This window comes from Phacochoerus africanus, chromosome 7, assembly GCF_016906955.1.
Source record: "Phacochoerus africanus isolate WHEZ1 chromosome 7, ROS_Pafr_v1, whole genome shotgun sequence".
Classification (NCBI taxonomy): domain Eukaryota; kingdom Metazoa; phylum Chordata; class Mammalia; order Artiodactyla; family Suidae; genus Phacochoerus; species Phacochoerus africanus.
This window is the reverse complement of record NC_062550.1, coordinates 56,019,237-56,037,356: the sequence shown is the minus strand read 5'-3', so window position 1 is coordinate 56,037,356 and position 18,120 is coordinate 56,019,237. Positions and strand designations below refer to the sequence as shown.

The following is an 18,120-nucleotide window of genomic DNA, read 5'->3' as shown; positions in this document are numbered from 1 at the left end:
CATTCCTCAAAGAAATGAAAATTGGTTCTCAGATAAATCCTTCCCAATGAGTGTTCACAGTAGCACTCTCAAATGGTGGAAATAATGCAAATGCCTGTCAACCACTGAATGGATAAACAAAATGTGGTATATCCAAACAATGGAATATTACTAAGCCACGAAAAAGAATAAATCACTGATACACTCTGTAACAATGGATGAGACTCAGAAATCTTATGCTAAGTGAAAGAAGTTAGATGCAAAAGGCCACATAATATATGATTCTATATATATATACAAAACACCGAGTGAATGCAAATTCATAGAGACAGAGAGAAGACTAGTGGTTTCCAGGTGCTATGAGAGGCAGGAAGAGGGGAGGAAGACAGGGAAGTGACTGTTTAGTGGGTAAGATTTCCTCTTTGGATGATAAAAATAGAACTAGACAATACTAATGCTTGCATAACATTTGTTTGCATTTGGTAAATGTACCAAATGCAACTGTATTATATATTTTAAAATGGAAAAAATATAACTTTTATATTATGAAAATTTTACTAAAATTAGAGATAAATATATAAATTTAAAAGGTGGTTGAATAGAAATTTTTCATTATAACTTATGCTTGTACATTTTTATTGGCTTTCCTAAAATAGACCTCTATAAAATATACACATAAATTCAAAATTTAAAATATTAGTTTTGTAACAAGTATTTTTAATTATAAAATTTTCCTCCTTATTGAATTAGTGTTGTAAATATTACTGTTATACAACGGATCAAAATCACCTAAAGATATAAAAAATTTTAATAAAATTATTAAACATGAAAAGTCAAATTTTTACTGGAAACCAATCTTTTGAGATGGATTTGGTGATTTTTAAATTAATTCACACAACCAAGGATGAATATTGTTTTTCTAAAATGAAACTAATAAAAATATTATATGCATCTTTAATTTCCCACAATTAATATGGAAATCAATTAGGAAAGATCAACAGAAAATGAGACCTAACATCCACAAATCTGTTTTTCTTAAGAAGGATTATGGAGAACATGAGCTGTTGATGTTTTTCAGACGGGAGCTTGGGTTTGAGGGGAAAGCATGGCCCCAGAGTTTTCAGACCAGGATAGTTCTTCATGGGTACTTATTTCTTAAACATTTCCTTATATCGTACCAAGTCACCTGGGCCAAGGAAATAATTAGGCTTCTAGAGGAAGAAATTTCCTCACCACATTTCTTCACCTCACCCCATGAAATGAACCACATTTTGATGTCAGAAGAAAATGTCCTTTGCTTTAAAGAGAAAAGTTGTGATTTTTTACCCGTTTTAAAGCAGAGGTCGGAGTTCCTGTCGTGGCTCAGTGGTTAACGAATCCGACTAGGAACCATGAGGTTGCAGTTTCGATCCCTGGCCTTGCTCAGTGGGTTAAGGATCCGGCATTGCCATGAGCTGTGATGTGGGTTGCAGACACGGCTTGGATCCCACGTTTCTGTGGCTGTGGCGTAGGCTGGTGGCAACAGCTCTGATTCGACCCCTAGCCTGGGAACCTCCATATGCCACAGGAGTGGCCCAAGAAATGGCAAAAAGACAAAAAAAAAAAGCAGAGGTTAAATGATTTTATGCATATGAAGAACTTACTACCATGGTTAACATTCAGTGGTTATTGCATTTAATCATGATTATCAATTTTTTTTCTTTTTAGGGCCAAAGTTGCAGAATATGGAAGTTCCCAGGCTAGAAGTCGAATCAGAGCTACAACTGCTGGCCTACACCACAGCAACACCACATCTGAGCTGTGTCTGTGACCTACAGTAGATACTTAACTCACTGAAAAAGGCCAGGGATCAAACCTGCATCCTGATGGATACTAGTTTAGCTCATTACTGCTGAGCCACAACAGGAACTTCCATGATTATTACTATTAAAATCTATAGGCAATCCATCAGTTTAAGCTCTGCAGTCATACTAAGGATGTTCTTGTTATTTTAGATATTCTAGTACTTGGCTGGTAAATTCAGTTCCTTACTATTTGGCAAAAACACTTGGTATGCCACAGTGATTCTGATTGTATCAACTTGTATCAGAATGGTCCTGTGTTTTAGAGCAAAACTCACAAAAACTAGTTACAGATTACTAATCCCTTATTGTGCCTCATATTCTTACAATTTTTTAGATTTTTTTTCTGTGAATCTTTGTTACTTTACTGACTAAAACTGACTTCATTCCAAACCATTTGAATACGTCATGTAAGAGTGGTTTACGTTTTAGAAATATCAACTATAAACTCCTTGATGCATAGCCTATAACGGAAGATGGCTTTTTTTTTTTTTTGGTCTCTTTGCCTTTTTCTAGGGCTGCACCCGAGGCATAGGAGATTCCCAGGCTAGGGGTCGAATCAGAGCTGTAGCTGCCAGCCTACGCCAGAGCCACAGCAATGCGGGATCCAAGCCACGTCTGCAACCTACACCACAGCTCATGGCAACGCCGGATCCTTAACCCACTGAGCAAGGCCAGGGATTGAACCTGCAACCTCATGGTTCTTAGTCAGATTCGTTAACCACTGAGCCACAACGGGAACTCCTGGAAGACGGCTTTTAACATAACTTGCTTTCCCTAAGCTAGGACACTGACGGGTTCTCCATAAGAGCTACTTGAATTCTAATCATTTAATGTATGTTCAGTAGATTATCATTGACATTACTATTGGCTTTAATGTATTATTCTTTTTTTTAAAATAATGCTTTTGTTGTTTGTAGGTGCATTAAGCCACAACTTAAGTCTTTTGCCCTCGGTATCTACACCTTAGCAGTAAGAGTTCTTGGTAAGTATAGTCTGCTTTAATTATGGTACTCATCGCAAGTATATATTTTATCATGCTAATTATATTTTTATAGTGGATTTATAATGTTTTTTCAATTTCTGTTGTACAGCAAAGTGACCCAGATATACATATAAATACATTCTTTTTCTCATATTATCTTCCATCATGTTCCATCACAAGTGATTGGATATAGTTCCCTGTGCTATACAGTAGGACCTCATTGCTTACTCCAAATGCAATAGTTTGCATCTACTAACCCCAAACTCCCAGTCTATCACAAGTGTATTCTGAATATTTTTTTAAATATTTTTAGAGTTTTCACACATAAATAAATGATATAAGTGGCAGATCCCCATTTTTTCACTAATTTTCTTATGTACTTTATTTCTTCCTTCCCTCTTTCCTTGCCCTGACTACTGTCTTCCCTTTTTCAAAAGTTTATTGAGAACCAATTTTATATCCATAATAAAGTGATTTTATAACAGTAATGACTTTTTTTAAAAACAATCTTGTCTCTTTCCATACTGGTCTACTGTAAAAAAAAAAATCCATTCCTATTATGAAAAAGCTCTCTGAGAGGAAAGCAAAAAACGAATCCAGAAGAAAAGATGAAATCTAAATGTAATTTTTTTTGGTTTTTAAATGGAAGGAATTCTAGGGTATATCATTGGTAGAAAGATAAGATCATTCAAACAATCAAAGCAATATGGATTTGAGTTTGTGATTTTTTAAACATAACTGGAATTTTTCTTCAACTACCAAATTTATCAATATCCATTAGTTACAACTCATGGAAAATAGTGAATAAATCCCATGAGGTTTTGTCCTTACAGAGTTTATATTCTTAAGAAAAATGAAACCATTGTAAATGTTCCTCTGAAATTTGACAGAACTACCTGAAAGAAAAACAAATTCAGACCTTCAAATAAATATAACTCTTGATATTAAAGATAATTCAATATTAAAATGGATATACATGAGGATACAATTTTTTTTGTTTTTTTTTTTTTTTTTTTTTTTTTGCTTTCTAGGGCTACTCCTACAGCAAGCATATGGAAGTTCCCAGGCTAGGGGTCAAATCAGACCTACAGCTGCTGGCCTACACCACAGCCACAGCAAGGCCAGGGATCAAACCCACATCCTTATGGATACTAGTTGGATTTGTTTCCCCTGTGCCACAATGGGAACTCCCAATAGAATTTTGATAAAATTAAGAAAACAACAAAAATGGAGGTGTATGCCATTATGTCTGGCTCTAAATCTACAAAATCAAACAGAGGTTATCTAGAAAAAAAGTTACTGAGCCTAAAGTACATCCCTTGTTGGAATTAGTCTATCTACCTCCCTTTAGGAACAAAGATGTACACCACAACATGAAAAAGATCCCAAGTAAAAGAAAATATGCTTAATACTGTAAGGTATCACCTATATTGGAATCTAAAAATATAACAAACTAGTGAATATAACTTTAAAAAAGCAAACCCACAGATATAGAGAATGAACTAGTTGGTAGTTACCAGTGAGGAGAGGCAGGGAGGGGAAACATAGGGGTGAGGAAATGGAAGATACAAACTACTAGGTATACGATAGGCTCAAGAATGCATTATACAACATGGGGAATATAGTCAATATTTTGTAAATACTGTAAGTGGAAAGTAACCTTTAAAAGTTATATAAAAATAAAAAATTGAAAATGACAAATATATCATAAAGCAAATGACAAACTGTCAACAATTTTTCTTCATTCCATATAACAGACAAGTGACTGATATCCTTATTATAAAGAGAGTTCCTAAGTATTGAGAACAATAAGATCAACACCCTAAGAGAAAAGTGGGTAAAAGTTGTAAACAACCATTTTATGGAAAAATAAATGTAAATACCTCTTAATATATAAAAAGGTGAAGGTCCCTCATAATAATAAAAGTACAAATTAAAACTATGCTACATTATTAATTCATATTGCCCAGATTGGCAAACTACCAAATGTTGTATGTCCTGTACTACAATACAGATAGAAAATAGATACACATATATTATTGTTGAGAAAATTATACTATTTCTGGGAAGAAATATTTGGCAATAACAAAATTATATACAGATTTTTATCTTTTGACCTAGCAGCCTCACTTCTAGGACTTGATGCCAAAAATTTGCTAGCAAAATATGGAGTCTAATCTTATGGATGTTCGATTGTGGCATTATTTACAATAGTGCCATTGCAAGCAGTCTAAATGTCCTTCAGTATGATTCTGGCTAAATAAACTATAGTAGTAGAATACTATGCAGCTATAAGAACGAATGGGGAAAAATTTCTGTCTCCAAGTTTATTAGTCAGTACTTGCTGCCATAACAAACACCATGGACTAAGGGCCTTAAGCAACACAAAAGGTATTTTCTCATAGTTCTGAAGGCTGCAAAGTCCAAGATCAGTGTGCCAACAGGGTTGGTCTCTGGTGAGACCTCTCTTCATAATTTGTATACAACCTTCTTCACACTGTGCATTCATATGACACTTCCTCTGTGTACATAAGGTAAAAGAGAGAGAAGGATCTTTGGTGTCTCTTCTTATAAGGACACAGGCCCATCAGATTAGGGCCCCACCATTATCACCTCATTTGACCTTAGTTGTCTCCTTGATTACTTTGTTTCCACATGCAATTACATTAGGGGTTAGGGCTTTAACATGAATTTTGGAGGGACCTAATTTATATCAACTGATCTCCAAGATATGCTATTAAGTGAAGAAAGCAAAATGCTCATATAAAAAAAAAAAGCCATGGAAGTATAAACTAAAAACTAATCATCTTTTTTTTTTAAAAAAAAGGTTACCTGTTAGGGAAGAAAGGAAAGAGGGGAGAGAGGAGGATGGAATGAGACTTTGCAAATGCAACTATTGTATAATTTTTAATTTGAAACCATGCACAGATTTTATATAATTTAAAATGATTAAAAGAACCAAAGAAATTCTTAAAAACAACTCCAAAGAGTGTAATATATAGATGACATCTTTTCATGTGTTTTTTTGGCCATCCACATGTCTTCTTTGGAGAACTGTCTGTTTAGATTTTCTGTCCATTTTTTGATGGGATTGTTTGGTTTTTGGTATTGAGCAGTAGGAGGGGGATCTGAGAAGTAAGAGGTGGATCTGAGAAAATGTTGCTGTCGTTTATGGCAGAGAGTGTTTGGCCTATGTTTTCCTTTAGGAGTTTTACAGTATCTGGTCTTATATCTAGGTCTTTAATCCATTTTGAGTTTTAGTGTATGGTGTTAGGGAGTGTTCTAATTTCATTCTTTTACATATGGCTGTCCAGTTTTCCCAGCACCCCTTACTGAAAAAGCTGTCTTTTCTCCACTGTATATTCTTGCCTCCTTTGTCATAGATTAGTTGGCTGTAGATGCATGGGTTTAATTCTGGGCTTTCTATCCTGTTCCACTGATCTATTTTCTTGGAAACTTTCAAAAAGATATCCTACTCCAGAAGACAAAGAGGAGGCCACATCAAGAGGTAGGAGGGGTGATTACATGATATAAGAAACCCCATAACTCCCAAGTAGGAAACCCCACAGACTGGAAAGTAACTGTATCATGGAGACTCACCTACAGGAGTGAGAGTTCTGAGCCCCATTTCAAGTCCCCACTCCTGGGAATCTGGCATTTGGAGAAAGAGCCCCCAGAGCATCTGGCATTGAAGGCCTCTGGGCCTTGTGCACAGGAGCTCCACAGGACTGGGGGAAATGGAGACCCCATTCTTAAAAGGCGCACACAGACTTTCATGTACACTGGGTCCCAGGGCAAAGCAAAGTCTCCATAAGAATCTGGGTCAGACCTGACTGCAGTTCTTAGAGGACTGCCCCAGAAAACAGGGGTGAATGTGGCTTGTTGTGGGGGAAGGGCATTGGAAGCAAAACTCTGGGCAGTATTCATCAGCATGCCTTTCTCTGGAGGTGGCCATTTTGGAAAAATCTGGCCCCACCAATCAGTGTTGAGAAGCCCCAGGCCAAACAACAATCCAGTTGGGATCACAGCCCCACCCATCAGTAAACAGGCTGCCTAAAGAACCCCTAGGCACAAAGCTGCCTCTAATCTCACCCAGAAACAAAGCCCTACCACCCAGAGGGATAGGAATCAGCTCCATCTACCAGTGGGCAGATATCAGTCCCTCCCATCAGGAAGCCTACAGCAAGCCCCTATACTGACTTCAGTCACAAAGGGGGCAGAAGCCAGAAGTAAGAAGGGCTACAACTCTATCTGTAAAAAGGTCACTACACCAAAAACCTATAAAAACGAAGACAAAGAACAATAAATCAGAGAAGGGAGAAGGAAAAAAACCAGAAAAACAGCTAAGTGATCAGGAGATTCTCAGCCTCCATGAAAAAGACTTTAGACTGTTGATGCTGAAGATGATGCAAGACATTGGAAATAAACTGGAAGCAAAGATGGATAATGTACAGGAAATACTGAGCAAAGAGATACAAGATATAAAACCTATGCAAGAAGAAATGCAAAATACAATAACTGAAATAAAAAATTCACTAGAAGCAGCTAACAGCAGAATACAGGAGGCAGAAGAATGAATAAGCGAGGTGGAGGACAAATTAGTTGAAATAATGGATGCAGAACAGAAAAGAGAAAAAAGATTGAAAACAAATGAAGAGAGTCTCAGAGAACTCTGGAACAACGTTAAACGCACCTACATCCGTATTATAGAGGTGCCAGAAGGAGAAGACAGAGAGAAAAGGGCAGAAAAAATATACCAAGAGATAATAGCTGAAAATGTCTGTAACATGGGAAAAGAACCACTCTCTCAAATCCAGGAAGCTCAATGAAACACTCTTTCAAATCCAGGAAGTGCAACAAGTACCATATAAAATAAACCCAAGGAGGAACACCCTGAGACACATATTAATCAAACTGTGCAAAATTAAAGACAAAGAGAAGATACTGACAGCACCTAGGGAAAAGAAACAAATAACATACAAGGGAACCCCAGTAAGGTTATCAGCAGAATTTTCAGAAGAAACTCTGCAAGCTATAAGAGAGTGACATGATACACTTTATGTGATGAAAGGGAAAAAACCTCCAACCAAAATTACTTTACCCAAAATTACTTTTCTCATTCAGATTTGAAGGAGAAATCAAAACCTTCACAGATAAGCAAGAGCTAAGAGAACTCAGCAACGCTAAATCAGCTTTACAACAAATACTAAAGAAACTTCTCTAGGCAGAAAAGAAAAGGCCAGAAACAAAAATACCACAAATGACAAGGCTCTCCAGTAAAGGTATATGTACAGTAAAGATACAAAATCATCCATGCACAATTATGCCACCAAAATCAGAAATCATGAGGAGGGTACAAATGCAGGACACTGGAGATGCACTTGCAATTAAGAGACCAACAACTTAAAACAATCTCATATATATATATATATATATATATATATATATATATATATGTATATATATAGACTCTTGTATCAAAATAATAACTTCAGAGTAATTGCAAACCAAAAATCTACAATTGATACACAAACAAATAAGGAAAATCAACTCAAATACAACACTAAAGATAGTCTTCAAACCACAAGAGGAGAGAACAAGAGAAGAAGGGAAGAAAAAAAGAGCAACAAAAACAAATCCAAAGCAATGAATAAAATGGAAGTAAGAACATTCGTATCAATAATTACCTTAAATGTTAATGGACTAAATGCCCCAACCAAAAGACACAGACTGGCTGAATGGATACAAAAACAAGATCCATATACATGTTGTCTTCAAGAGACCCACTTCACTTCTAGGGACACATAAAAATTGAAAGTGAGAGAATGGAAGAAAATATTCCATGCAAAAGGGAATCAAAAAAAAGCTGGAGTAATAATACTCACATCAGACAAAATAGACTTTAAAATGAAGACTATTTTAAGGGACAAGGAAGGTCACTACATAGTGATCAAAGGATCAATCCAAGAAGAAGATATAACAATTTTAAAAATCTACACACCCAACATAGGTTCACCACAATATATAAGGCAATGGCTAACAACCATAAAAGGAAAAATTGACAATAACACAATAATAGTGTGGGGCTTTAATACTCCACTTACATCGATGGACAGATCATCCAGACAGAAAATCAATAAGGAAACACAGGCCCTGAATGATGCATTAGACCAGATGGACTTAATAGATATTTATAGGACATTCCATCCAAAAGCAATAGAACACACATTCTTCTCAAGTGCACATGGAATATTCTCTAAGATTGATCACATTCTTTTTTTTTTTTTTTGGTCTTTTTGCTATTTCTTGGGCCGCTCCTGCGGCATATGGAGGTTCCCAGGCTAGGGGTCCAATTGGAGCTGTAGCCACCGGCCTACACCAGAGCCACAGCAACACGGGATCCGAGCCGCATCTGCAACCTACACCACAGCCCACGGCAATGCCGGATCGTTAACCCACTGAGCAAGGGCAGGGACTGAACCCGCAACCTCATGGTTCCTAGTCGGATTCGTTAACCACTGCCCCATGACAGGAACTCCAGATTGATCACATTCTGGGCTACAAATCCAACCTCGGTAACTCTAAGAAAATTGAAATCATTTCAAGCATCTTTTCTGACAACAACGCTGTATGACTAGAAATAACAAGAAAAAAAATTGCAAAAAACACAAACACGTGGAGACTCAACAACATGCTACTAAACAACCAATGGATCACTGAAGAAATCAAAGAGGAAATTAAAAAATACCTAGCAGCAAATGACAATGAAGATTCAACACTCCAAAACCTATGGGATGCAGAAAAGCCATTCTAAGAAGAAAGTTTACAAGCCCACCTCAGGAAACAAGAAAAAGCTCAAATAAACAAGCTAACTTTACATCTAAAGCAGCTAGAGAAGAACAGACAATACCTAAAGTTAGTAGAAGGAAAGAAATCATAAAGATCAGAGCAGAAATGAAATAGAAGCAAAGAAAACCACAGAAAAGATCAATGAAATGAAAAGCTAGTTCTTTGAAAAGATCAACAAAATTGATAAACCCTTAGCCAGACTTACCAAGAAAAAGAGTGAGAGGACTCAAATCAATAAAATTAGAAACGAAAAATGAGAAGTAACAACGGACATCACAGAAATACAAAGGATCATAAGAGACTACTATATGCCAATAAAATAGAAAACCTAGAAGAAATGGACAAATTCTTAGTAAAGTACAATCTTCCAAGACTAAACCAAAATGAAATAGAAAAAATGAATGGACCAATCACAAGTACTGAAATTGAAACTGTGATTAAAAAACTTCCAACGAAGAAAAGTCCAGGACCAGATGGCTTCACAGACGAATTCTATCAAACATTTAGAGAAGAGCTAATACTTCTCCTTCTGAAACTATTTCAAAAAATTGCAGAGGAAGGGATTCTCCCAAACTCATTCCATGAGGCCACCATCACCCTGATACCAAAATCAGACAAAGATACCACACACAAACACAAAAATTATGGGCCAATTTCACCGATGAACTTAGATCCAACAATCCTCAACAAAATACTAGCAAACCAAATCCAACAATACACTAAAAGCATTGTACATCATGATCAAGTGGGATTTATCCCAGGGATGCAAGGGTTCTTCAATATCCACAAATCAATCAGTGTGATACACCACATTAACAAACTGAGGAATAAAAATCATATGGTCCTCTCAATAGATGCAGAAAAAGCCTTTGACAAAATCCAACACCCATTTCTGATAAAAAACCCTTCAGAAAATGGGCATAGAGGGAAACTGCCTCAAAATAATAATGACCATACATGACAAACCCACAGCTAACATCATTCTCAATGGTGAAAAGCTGAAAGAATTCCTGCTGAGATCAGGAACGAGATAAGGATGTCTGCTCTTGCCACTACTGTTCAACATAGTTTTGGAAGTCCTAGCCACAGCAATCAGAGAAGTAAAAGAAATAAAAGGAATCCAGATTGGAAAGGAAGAAGTAAAACTATCCCTATTTGCAGATGACATGATACTATACCTAGAGAATCCTAAAGATTCTACCAGAAGACTGTTAGAGCTTATCAATGAATCTGACAAAGTCACAGGATACAAAATTAATACACAGAAATCGACTGCATTTCTATGCACTAACAATGAAAGAGCAGAAAGAGAAATTAGGGATGCAATCCCATTTACCATCACATTAAAAAGAATAAAATACCTAGGAGTAAACCTACCTAAAGAGACAAAAGACCTGTACTCTGAAAACCATAAGACACTGATGAAAGAAATCAAAGATGACACAAATAGATGGAAAGATATACCAAGCTCTTGGATTGGAAGAGTCAATATTATCAAAATGCTTATACTACACAATGCAATCTATAGATTCAATGCAATCCCTATCAAATTACAAAGGACATTTTTCACAGAACTTGAACAAAATATTTTAAAATTTGTTTGAATGCACAAAAGACCCAAAATAGCCAAAGACATCCTGAAAAAGAAAAATGGAGCTGGAGTAATCAGGTTCTCTGACTTCAGACTATACTACAAAGTAACAGTCATCAAAACCATATCATTATTCTTAAAATTGAAAAAGGGGAAGAATTGAGCATTTATCCTGCCTTCCTGCTACTAACTATATTTCAAAGTAATCAAGTACGTAGTCACAAGGGAACATTCTTTTATAGAAAAATTCTAAATAATTGGTACACAACAAAGAACACAAGTTTTCAAAAATATGTTTTGCAACCTCATCAACAAAAGCAAAAGCAAAAAAAACAAAAAACAAAAAAACAAAAGCAAAAGGTGAAGATTGATTAAAACAAACAAAAAAAAAACACTTCACAATGGAGGACACAGCCTGAGCATCGGAACCATTTCAACATTACTAAGAGTGGCAGGTAAGCAGTATATGACTCCTGCCAAGACACAAAGAACTGCCTGTTCCTTGTTCCTGCCTTAGTCCATATAAGAGCTAACTGCCAGATTATTCAGAAAGTGAAGGATAGGAGAACAAATTAAACAACACAGAGAAGAGCAACAATTAAATACAAGGTGGCAAATGACTTTCCTCAAAATCATTAGTATGAAAAAAAAAAAGTTGGGGAAGAAGCTGATATAAAGAGTCATCAACTAAATGTAATGTGTTTACCAGGTTTAAATCCTGATGAGAATGAACCAATTCTAAAACAGTGCCTTGAATACATTCAGAAAAATTTGAATATAGACTTTTGAGAGGATTAAAGAATTATTACAAAATATGTCATGTGTCAAATGGCATAGTGACATGTTTAAAAAATGTCATCAGTTAGAGATGTGTTTTGAAATATGTTTAAGGAGAATGATATGATACCTGAGAAATCTCAAAATATCACCACCTCCCCATAAAAAAAAAGGTTTCTGGATGGAGATTGGGTGGGTTGCAGGGCTAGAGAGAAAGGACAAAGGAACAACAAATATTAATAATTGTTAGTGATGGTGCATGAGGTTTCATTATGTCATCCTCTCTAATTTTGTGAAGGTTTGAAAATTTTCCATTATAAAAATTTTAACACATAGGAGATGGCAAGTATTTGAATCTTGAGGATCATCTTCACATTATTAAGAGCACTGTAAAGTTATCACCTACATATTTTTTTAAATGGCAAACAATCTATTTAACTAGACAATGTATATAGATAGGAACTTTAAGACACCAAATAACCCAAATTGACTATTAGATATCATTTAAGTTATCTTCTTGTTTATTGGATTTTATGCAAAATAGGGTCAGAGAGTTCTTTCCTGAGTCTAGGATCTTTCTCTTCCTGGTACATAGGAAGAGACACTTTCAAATAATTTCCTTTGTAAATGTGTTTTCCTTACAATTGGGAAACATATGCTTTGTCTTTGGAGCTTCTACTTTTGTCTTCTGTTTCTCAAAATAATCAGCTCAAAAGAATCTTTAAACCAGAGGCATATTTTGGGGTGGCATATTCTGGGTCTCCCATAGATGCCCCGTTATCTCCAAATCAGTAGTTTTTGGAATGAGTGTGGTTCCCGATAATCATTTGTTATAGGCTAACCAAAAAGATATAAATCTATTTTATAATAGCAATTATGTGTTTTTTTCTCACAGCAGGAATCCCATCTCCTGTATATTTTGGAGTTTTGATTGATACTTCATGCCTCAAGTGGGGATTTAAAAGATGTGGAAGTAGAGGAGCCTGCAGATTATATGACTCAAATGCTTTCAGGTATCATATCAAACTCATTCCCTCATCGCACTGCTATCACATCCCAAGTTTGCACAAAGCAATATCCACTAGTAATCTTTATGTATTTTCATTGCTCATAAGGATAAGTATAGTCTGATCAAAAAGGGTGTTCTGTTTTATAGAAAAATTTTACTACTATTTGATTATTTTGCTATATTTTTCCTTACTTTTAATCTTGGCTCCCATTTTAAATGCATAATCATTTTTTTGAAATGACAAAATTTTAGAATAGATTAGAATTTTGAAAGTTTATGCACACAAGTGAGTAATTCTCTGAAACTCAGAAGCATTGAAATTTAGGTCACATTTGGGGTTTAATTCTATTCTTTTTCAAACTGAGCCAAACTGTCCCATTTACGTCAGATATAATCCCCCTGGGCAAGAGTTGGATTTGGCTCTAAATCTGTCCGGCTTTTATTGCCAAACTAATGTTCAATTATTCCAGTACTTGAAATGCATAAAAGTAAAAGGTTTTCTCTGTGTGTGTGAGTGTGTATGGGGCTCAGGGGCATGGTTTTTCACTATAGTATCATTCAATTCAATTCATCAAACATTTAGTCCCCTTATTGCTTAAAGCAAAGCTTCAATGACTTAAAAAGCAAGGATTTTTTTTTAAATTTACAATCTGAGTATTCTCTAGGGAAATAAACTTGGTGCTGAACCATGTAAGTTGGAAGTTGGATGTGAATTGAGCCGACATTCTCAAATATGTGTTTGATTTAATAGGCTTTGCTGTTATGTGAGAAATTTATTTTGGTCTTTGAAAGGGACATGATCTATGAGTAAAATGGGCACTTTATTCACATTTCCTAAGGCTGTATTTTAACGTAAAGACAATGTTACTCAATCAGAGATATGAGTGTACGAACAAGGTAACCAGTGTGAATCATTCAACCTGCACTTTCAAACCTTCCTATCTTACAATAGAATGTAGAACTAAAGGCTTCTCATGGAAGAAATGGTTTAAAGCTCTGGTTTGTTGTTAAGTCAGTCTACTCTACTGAGAGTTCCATTTCCCTTAACATTGATTCTTGCAGTTTTTCTGTAGAAATGCCTTTGGGCAAGGGTAACCACATAATTTATCATTCAAACCCGGATGCTTTTGAGAGTGAAAGAGGGCACTATTAAAAATTACACTGGGACAACACTAGCATAAGCTGGGACTGTTCTGGGCAAACAGGGATGTAGTCACCTGGTCTAAGGGAGTAATTTAGAGAGGATGGAACTGATTATATAATTAGCAGTAACTGCAAATGATGGTACTACTAAAAATACTAGCTTACTGCGTTACTGCCTTCAGTATCTGTCAGATGTTCATAGAAAGGCCTTTTATAGCCACTCAATCTGCATTCTTAAGGAAAACCATCCTCATGATGGTTTTAATGATATTGATTTCATTGATATTGGTATTTTTAGTGATACTGTAATTTTCTTTTCATATTTTGTTTGAAGTTGGATAGTTATAATAATTAAGACTGAGATTCTTTCTTCTTCTAGACACATATATCTGGGACTAACCATGATGCTTGGGATAATGTCCATATTCCTAAGTATTGCAGTACTTTTTGCTTTGAAGAAAAATTATGTTTCAAAACACAGAAGCTTCAGAACCAAGAGAGAAAGAACCATGGTGTCTACAAGAATCAGCAAGGAAAACTGTACTACAAGTGACCATTTGCTACAACCCAACTATTGGCCAGGCAAAGAAACTCAGCTCTAGAAAAATGATGACTTGAAACTATATGTTTTCTAACTTCTGAAAATTCTGCAAATTTTAATCAAAAGGGGTTTGAATGTGTAAATTCATTCTCCTTTCAAAAAAATGTCTACTTTGTTTTTGATCCTAGGAATTAGATAATGTACCTGATAACAAATATAATTAATCACGTTATAGAAGATGTAGATGGTAAAGTTAATCTTAAACCATTTAATTCATAAACAACTTCCTTATATTATTTACTCATTTGGCTTAATTTTGCTTTGTGCCATTGATGTACTAGCTCTACTGCTAGTACTCCAACTGTTGCTATAGTTTAATGGCCATGTGTAAAGTAACTTCTAAATAGAGGTATTTGTCTAGGATAAGAGAGCATTTTTTTAAAAATTAAACCACATCTTGGTCTTCTTCAAATATCACCTTAATGATAATATTAGAATGGAGTCAGAACATTTTTCCTACTTTTTTTCTTTTGAAATATAATAATATAGAATGCATAGTAGAAATGATCTTGGGGGATTAGAATTTTGGATTATTAGCTCTTCTGCAATTCACTGTATGTACTTTATGTGTGAGATTGTAAGTGACCATAGTTGTAAAGTAATAAAATTAATATTAACATGCTTTACTGTCCTGTGAATTTGATGGAGTAAAAAATAATCTTAAATACAAAATTACCCATATTTTAATGTAGGTGAGCTGCTCCAGGCTTAGGCAGGTAGTGTGGTCCTAAAACATATTTGAAAGTTGAATTTCTGGATGTCTATAATAAACTTAGATGTTCTAATAGGAATGCAGAGTGATGGCTTGAGTGATGGTGTGGTCCCTTTTGATGCTCTCCCTGGCATCTGTCACACAGCCTGAGCATTTCTGGCCATGGTGCTGCCACTGGTCAAGCCTGCCAGATAGCCCTCTGTTTCTTGCAACTGAAAAAGTCAAGCCAAACAGCCATTTCCTCTTCAGTGGCTTGCTGGTCCTGCTCTGACGATCTAGTAGGTTCAGCAATTCACTGTCTTTAATATTTAGCCCTATTATGTGCTATCTTTTTTTTTTCCTTCACTACATCTGCACCCTAAGAGGAAAGCAGCCCTCCCAAGAAAAGCAGACTTAGGTAGAGCCCCCTCCCTCCCCAGGGGTGTCTTGGAATTATGTCACAATTCTTTGCAACCTTTAGAACAGATAGAACACACAGAGAGGTGCTCCCAACAAGGAGTTTTTTTGAGGTATTTCTTGGGAGCCAAAGTCCAACAAAAAGATCCAGCTCAAAAATGCAGTCTCCTTAACACAGTGGAAGGATCAATTAGTGCAAACAAAAGGAACAGTCTCTAAATTTGTCCCTTTTATACCAGTACTGGCACTATGATGAATGGAAAAAACACTAGAGGTGGAAAGCGTGGGGACAGAGAGCAGAGCAAATTTCCTTTAAATACTTGCTTTTTTGAATAGGTGGTGTAAGATTTTAACATATTGTATACTGTTTTTCAACATGAAAATAGACTTGTTTCGTTTCCAGCAGATCTACTTCAGACCTGCTGCTGTACTAATTTTTAAGCAGGAATCCTTTTTGTCATCTCACAGTCTTACCCATAACAAATGTTTACTGAATGGGTGAGTGAGTACACTTGCCGAGAGTTTTCTTTGTAGAGATATAATTAAAATTCAAGTTCCTCTTCCCGTCTCCCACATTCTATATTTTTCAAACCTTTTTGTAGCAATATCCTGAAAAATAACTTCTCTGCAAGTCAATTTCTAAACAGAATCTACCCAATTTACACTTGAATGACTTGAAAAGTAAAAATTATCATAAAGGATATTTACATGATTTTTTTCATAAAAGAAAAATGAAGAGCAAATTTTTATGCAAAACCATTCATTCAACAGTGGAATTATATATACTGAACTCATATGGTGTATGAGGATATCATTTAGTGTTGAAGTGAATTTACTAAAAGGATGTTGATATTTTAGATTATTAGATTCATCTGACAGAAGTAAACAGGCTTTTTTATGCATCAGAAAGCACATCATTATTATTATTATTATTTTTTGACGAACCAAATCCCATTTCAGAGGTCAAAAAAATTCTCTCGGCCTCAGGGCCAAACATTAGAGACAAGGGCTAGACAGAAGTGTGGGATCCCACAATTGCTCCACATTCAATGGGATATTTTATTCACTTATTTTACAGTCATGACACAAGGAGATATGTGATCAGCACCTCACAGGAACATCTGACTCACAATAACCTTGAGTAGGTTGATGCTCCAGCAAAATCATTTTATAAATGGAGTGGCTTAAATTGGATTAAATGACTTGCCCAAGTGGAGGGAGTCAAACAAATGCTGGGTTCTTCCATTACATTATGATGCGTCTAAAGTGAGGTCATAAAAAACAATTTTCGATCTCTACAAATATCTGAAAGGACTTTTGTGGCCATTAGTATTTAAGAAATCTCCACTTAGAAATGCATAGACTCAGACATAAAAAGGAGATTAAAAGAATAAGTTGACTATAACATTTGCAGTTACAATTGCTGTAACAATGCTTAAGTATAACAATTAATATTAAGTGCCCCCTTTATCTGTTCTGAGTGCTTTAGAAAATTATCTCAATCTCAAAGGTCAAAATAACCTTATGTGTTAGGTGTAAGCACCGGTATGTTCAGAGGAAGCTTAGAGAGGTTTAGGGACTCCTCCAAAACCAATATACTCTCATAGTTGGTAAAGCCAAGATTTAAACTGAGGTTTATCAAATTCGAAGAGCCATGTTATGCTTATATTGGTCTACATCCTAAATTACTGTCTTCCACCAACTTTGCTGAAAGTAAATTTTGTACACAGTCATTACAGAAGTCTTAACATATTAAAACATGGTTTTAAAAAAATGTTACAAAACAATTTAAAGTAAGAAGTAACACTCCTCCATACCACCTTCACTTCTATTCCTTGAAGGGAATTACTTCTAACAGATTTGATTTGTTGGTTTTCCTGCTAGTCACTTGCATTATCTTTAAAAAATATGCACATACCACTTTCTCGATTTACTAAAGTGGAGTGATGTTTAGAGACTCTATTCTGATAGATTAGAACTAATGTCACTTACCTCATTGCTCTTCGCCTGTAATCTGCACATAGGTGAAGACACTATTTTGAGTTCCTCAAATGTCACATGGATACCTCCATTTTTTGTTCAGTAACCATTAACAGTATCATGTTTCCCCACTTTGCAAAATGAGCATCTTAGAGCTCACCTCCCTTCTCTCCATGTCTCTGACCCTTGTCCATCTTCCTCTTTCTGTTAGCTTACCTTTGCTCTTGCATTGCTAAGAATGATGACAATTTTAGGCA

The 18,120-nt window shown here is 35.6% G+C and overlaps 1 protein-coding gene across 3 annotated transcripts in view; it reads left to right on the top strand.

The window, feature by feature from the left end:
- Nucleotides 1-15,366, top strand: part of SLCO1C1 (solute carrier organic anion transporter family member 1C1) — a 78,142-nt gene extending 62,776 nt beyond the window's left edge. For 2 of the 3 annotated variants that reach the window (XM_047787448.1, XM_047787449.1), the window contains 3 exons: nucleotides 2,741-2,805; nucleotides 12,918-13,035; nucleotides 14,554-15,366. In XM_047787448.1, the coding sequence (XP_047643404.1) occupies nucleotides 2,741-2,805; nucleotides 12,918-13,035; nucleotides 14,554-14,776 (406 nt within the window). In that variant the 3' untranslated portion in view covers nucleotides 14,777-15,366. The remainder of the gene's footprint in view (nucleotides 1-2,740; nucleotides 2,806-12,917; nucleotides 13,036-14,553) is intronic. The other variant, XM_047787450.1, reaches the window with a different exon arrangement.
- Nucleotides 15,367-18,120: the final 2,754 nt, after the last annotated feature.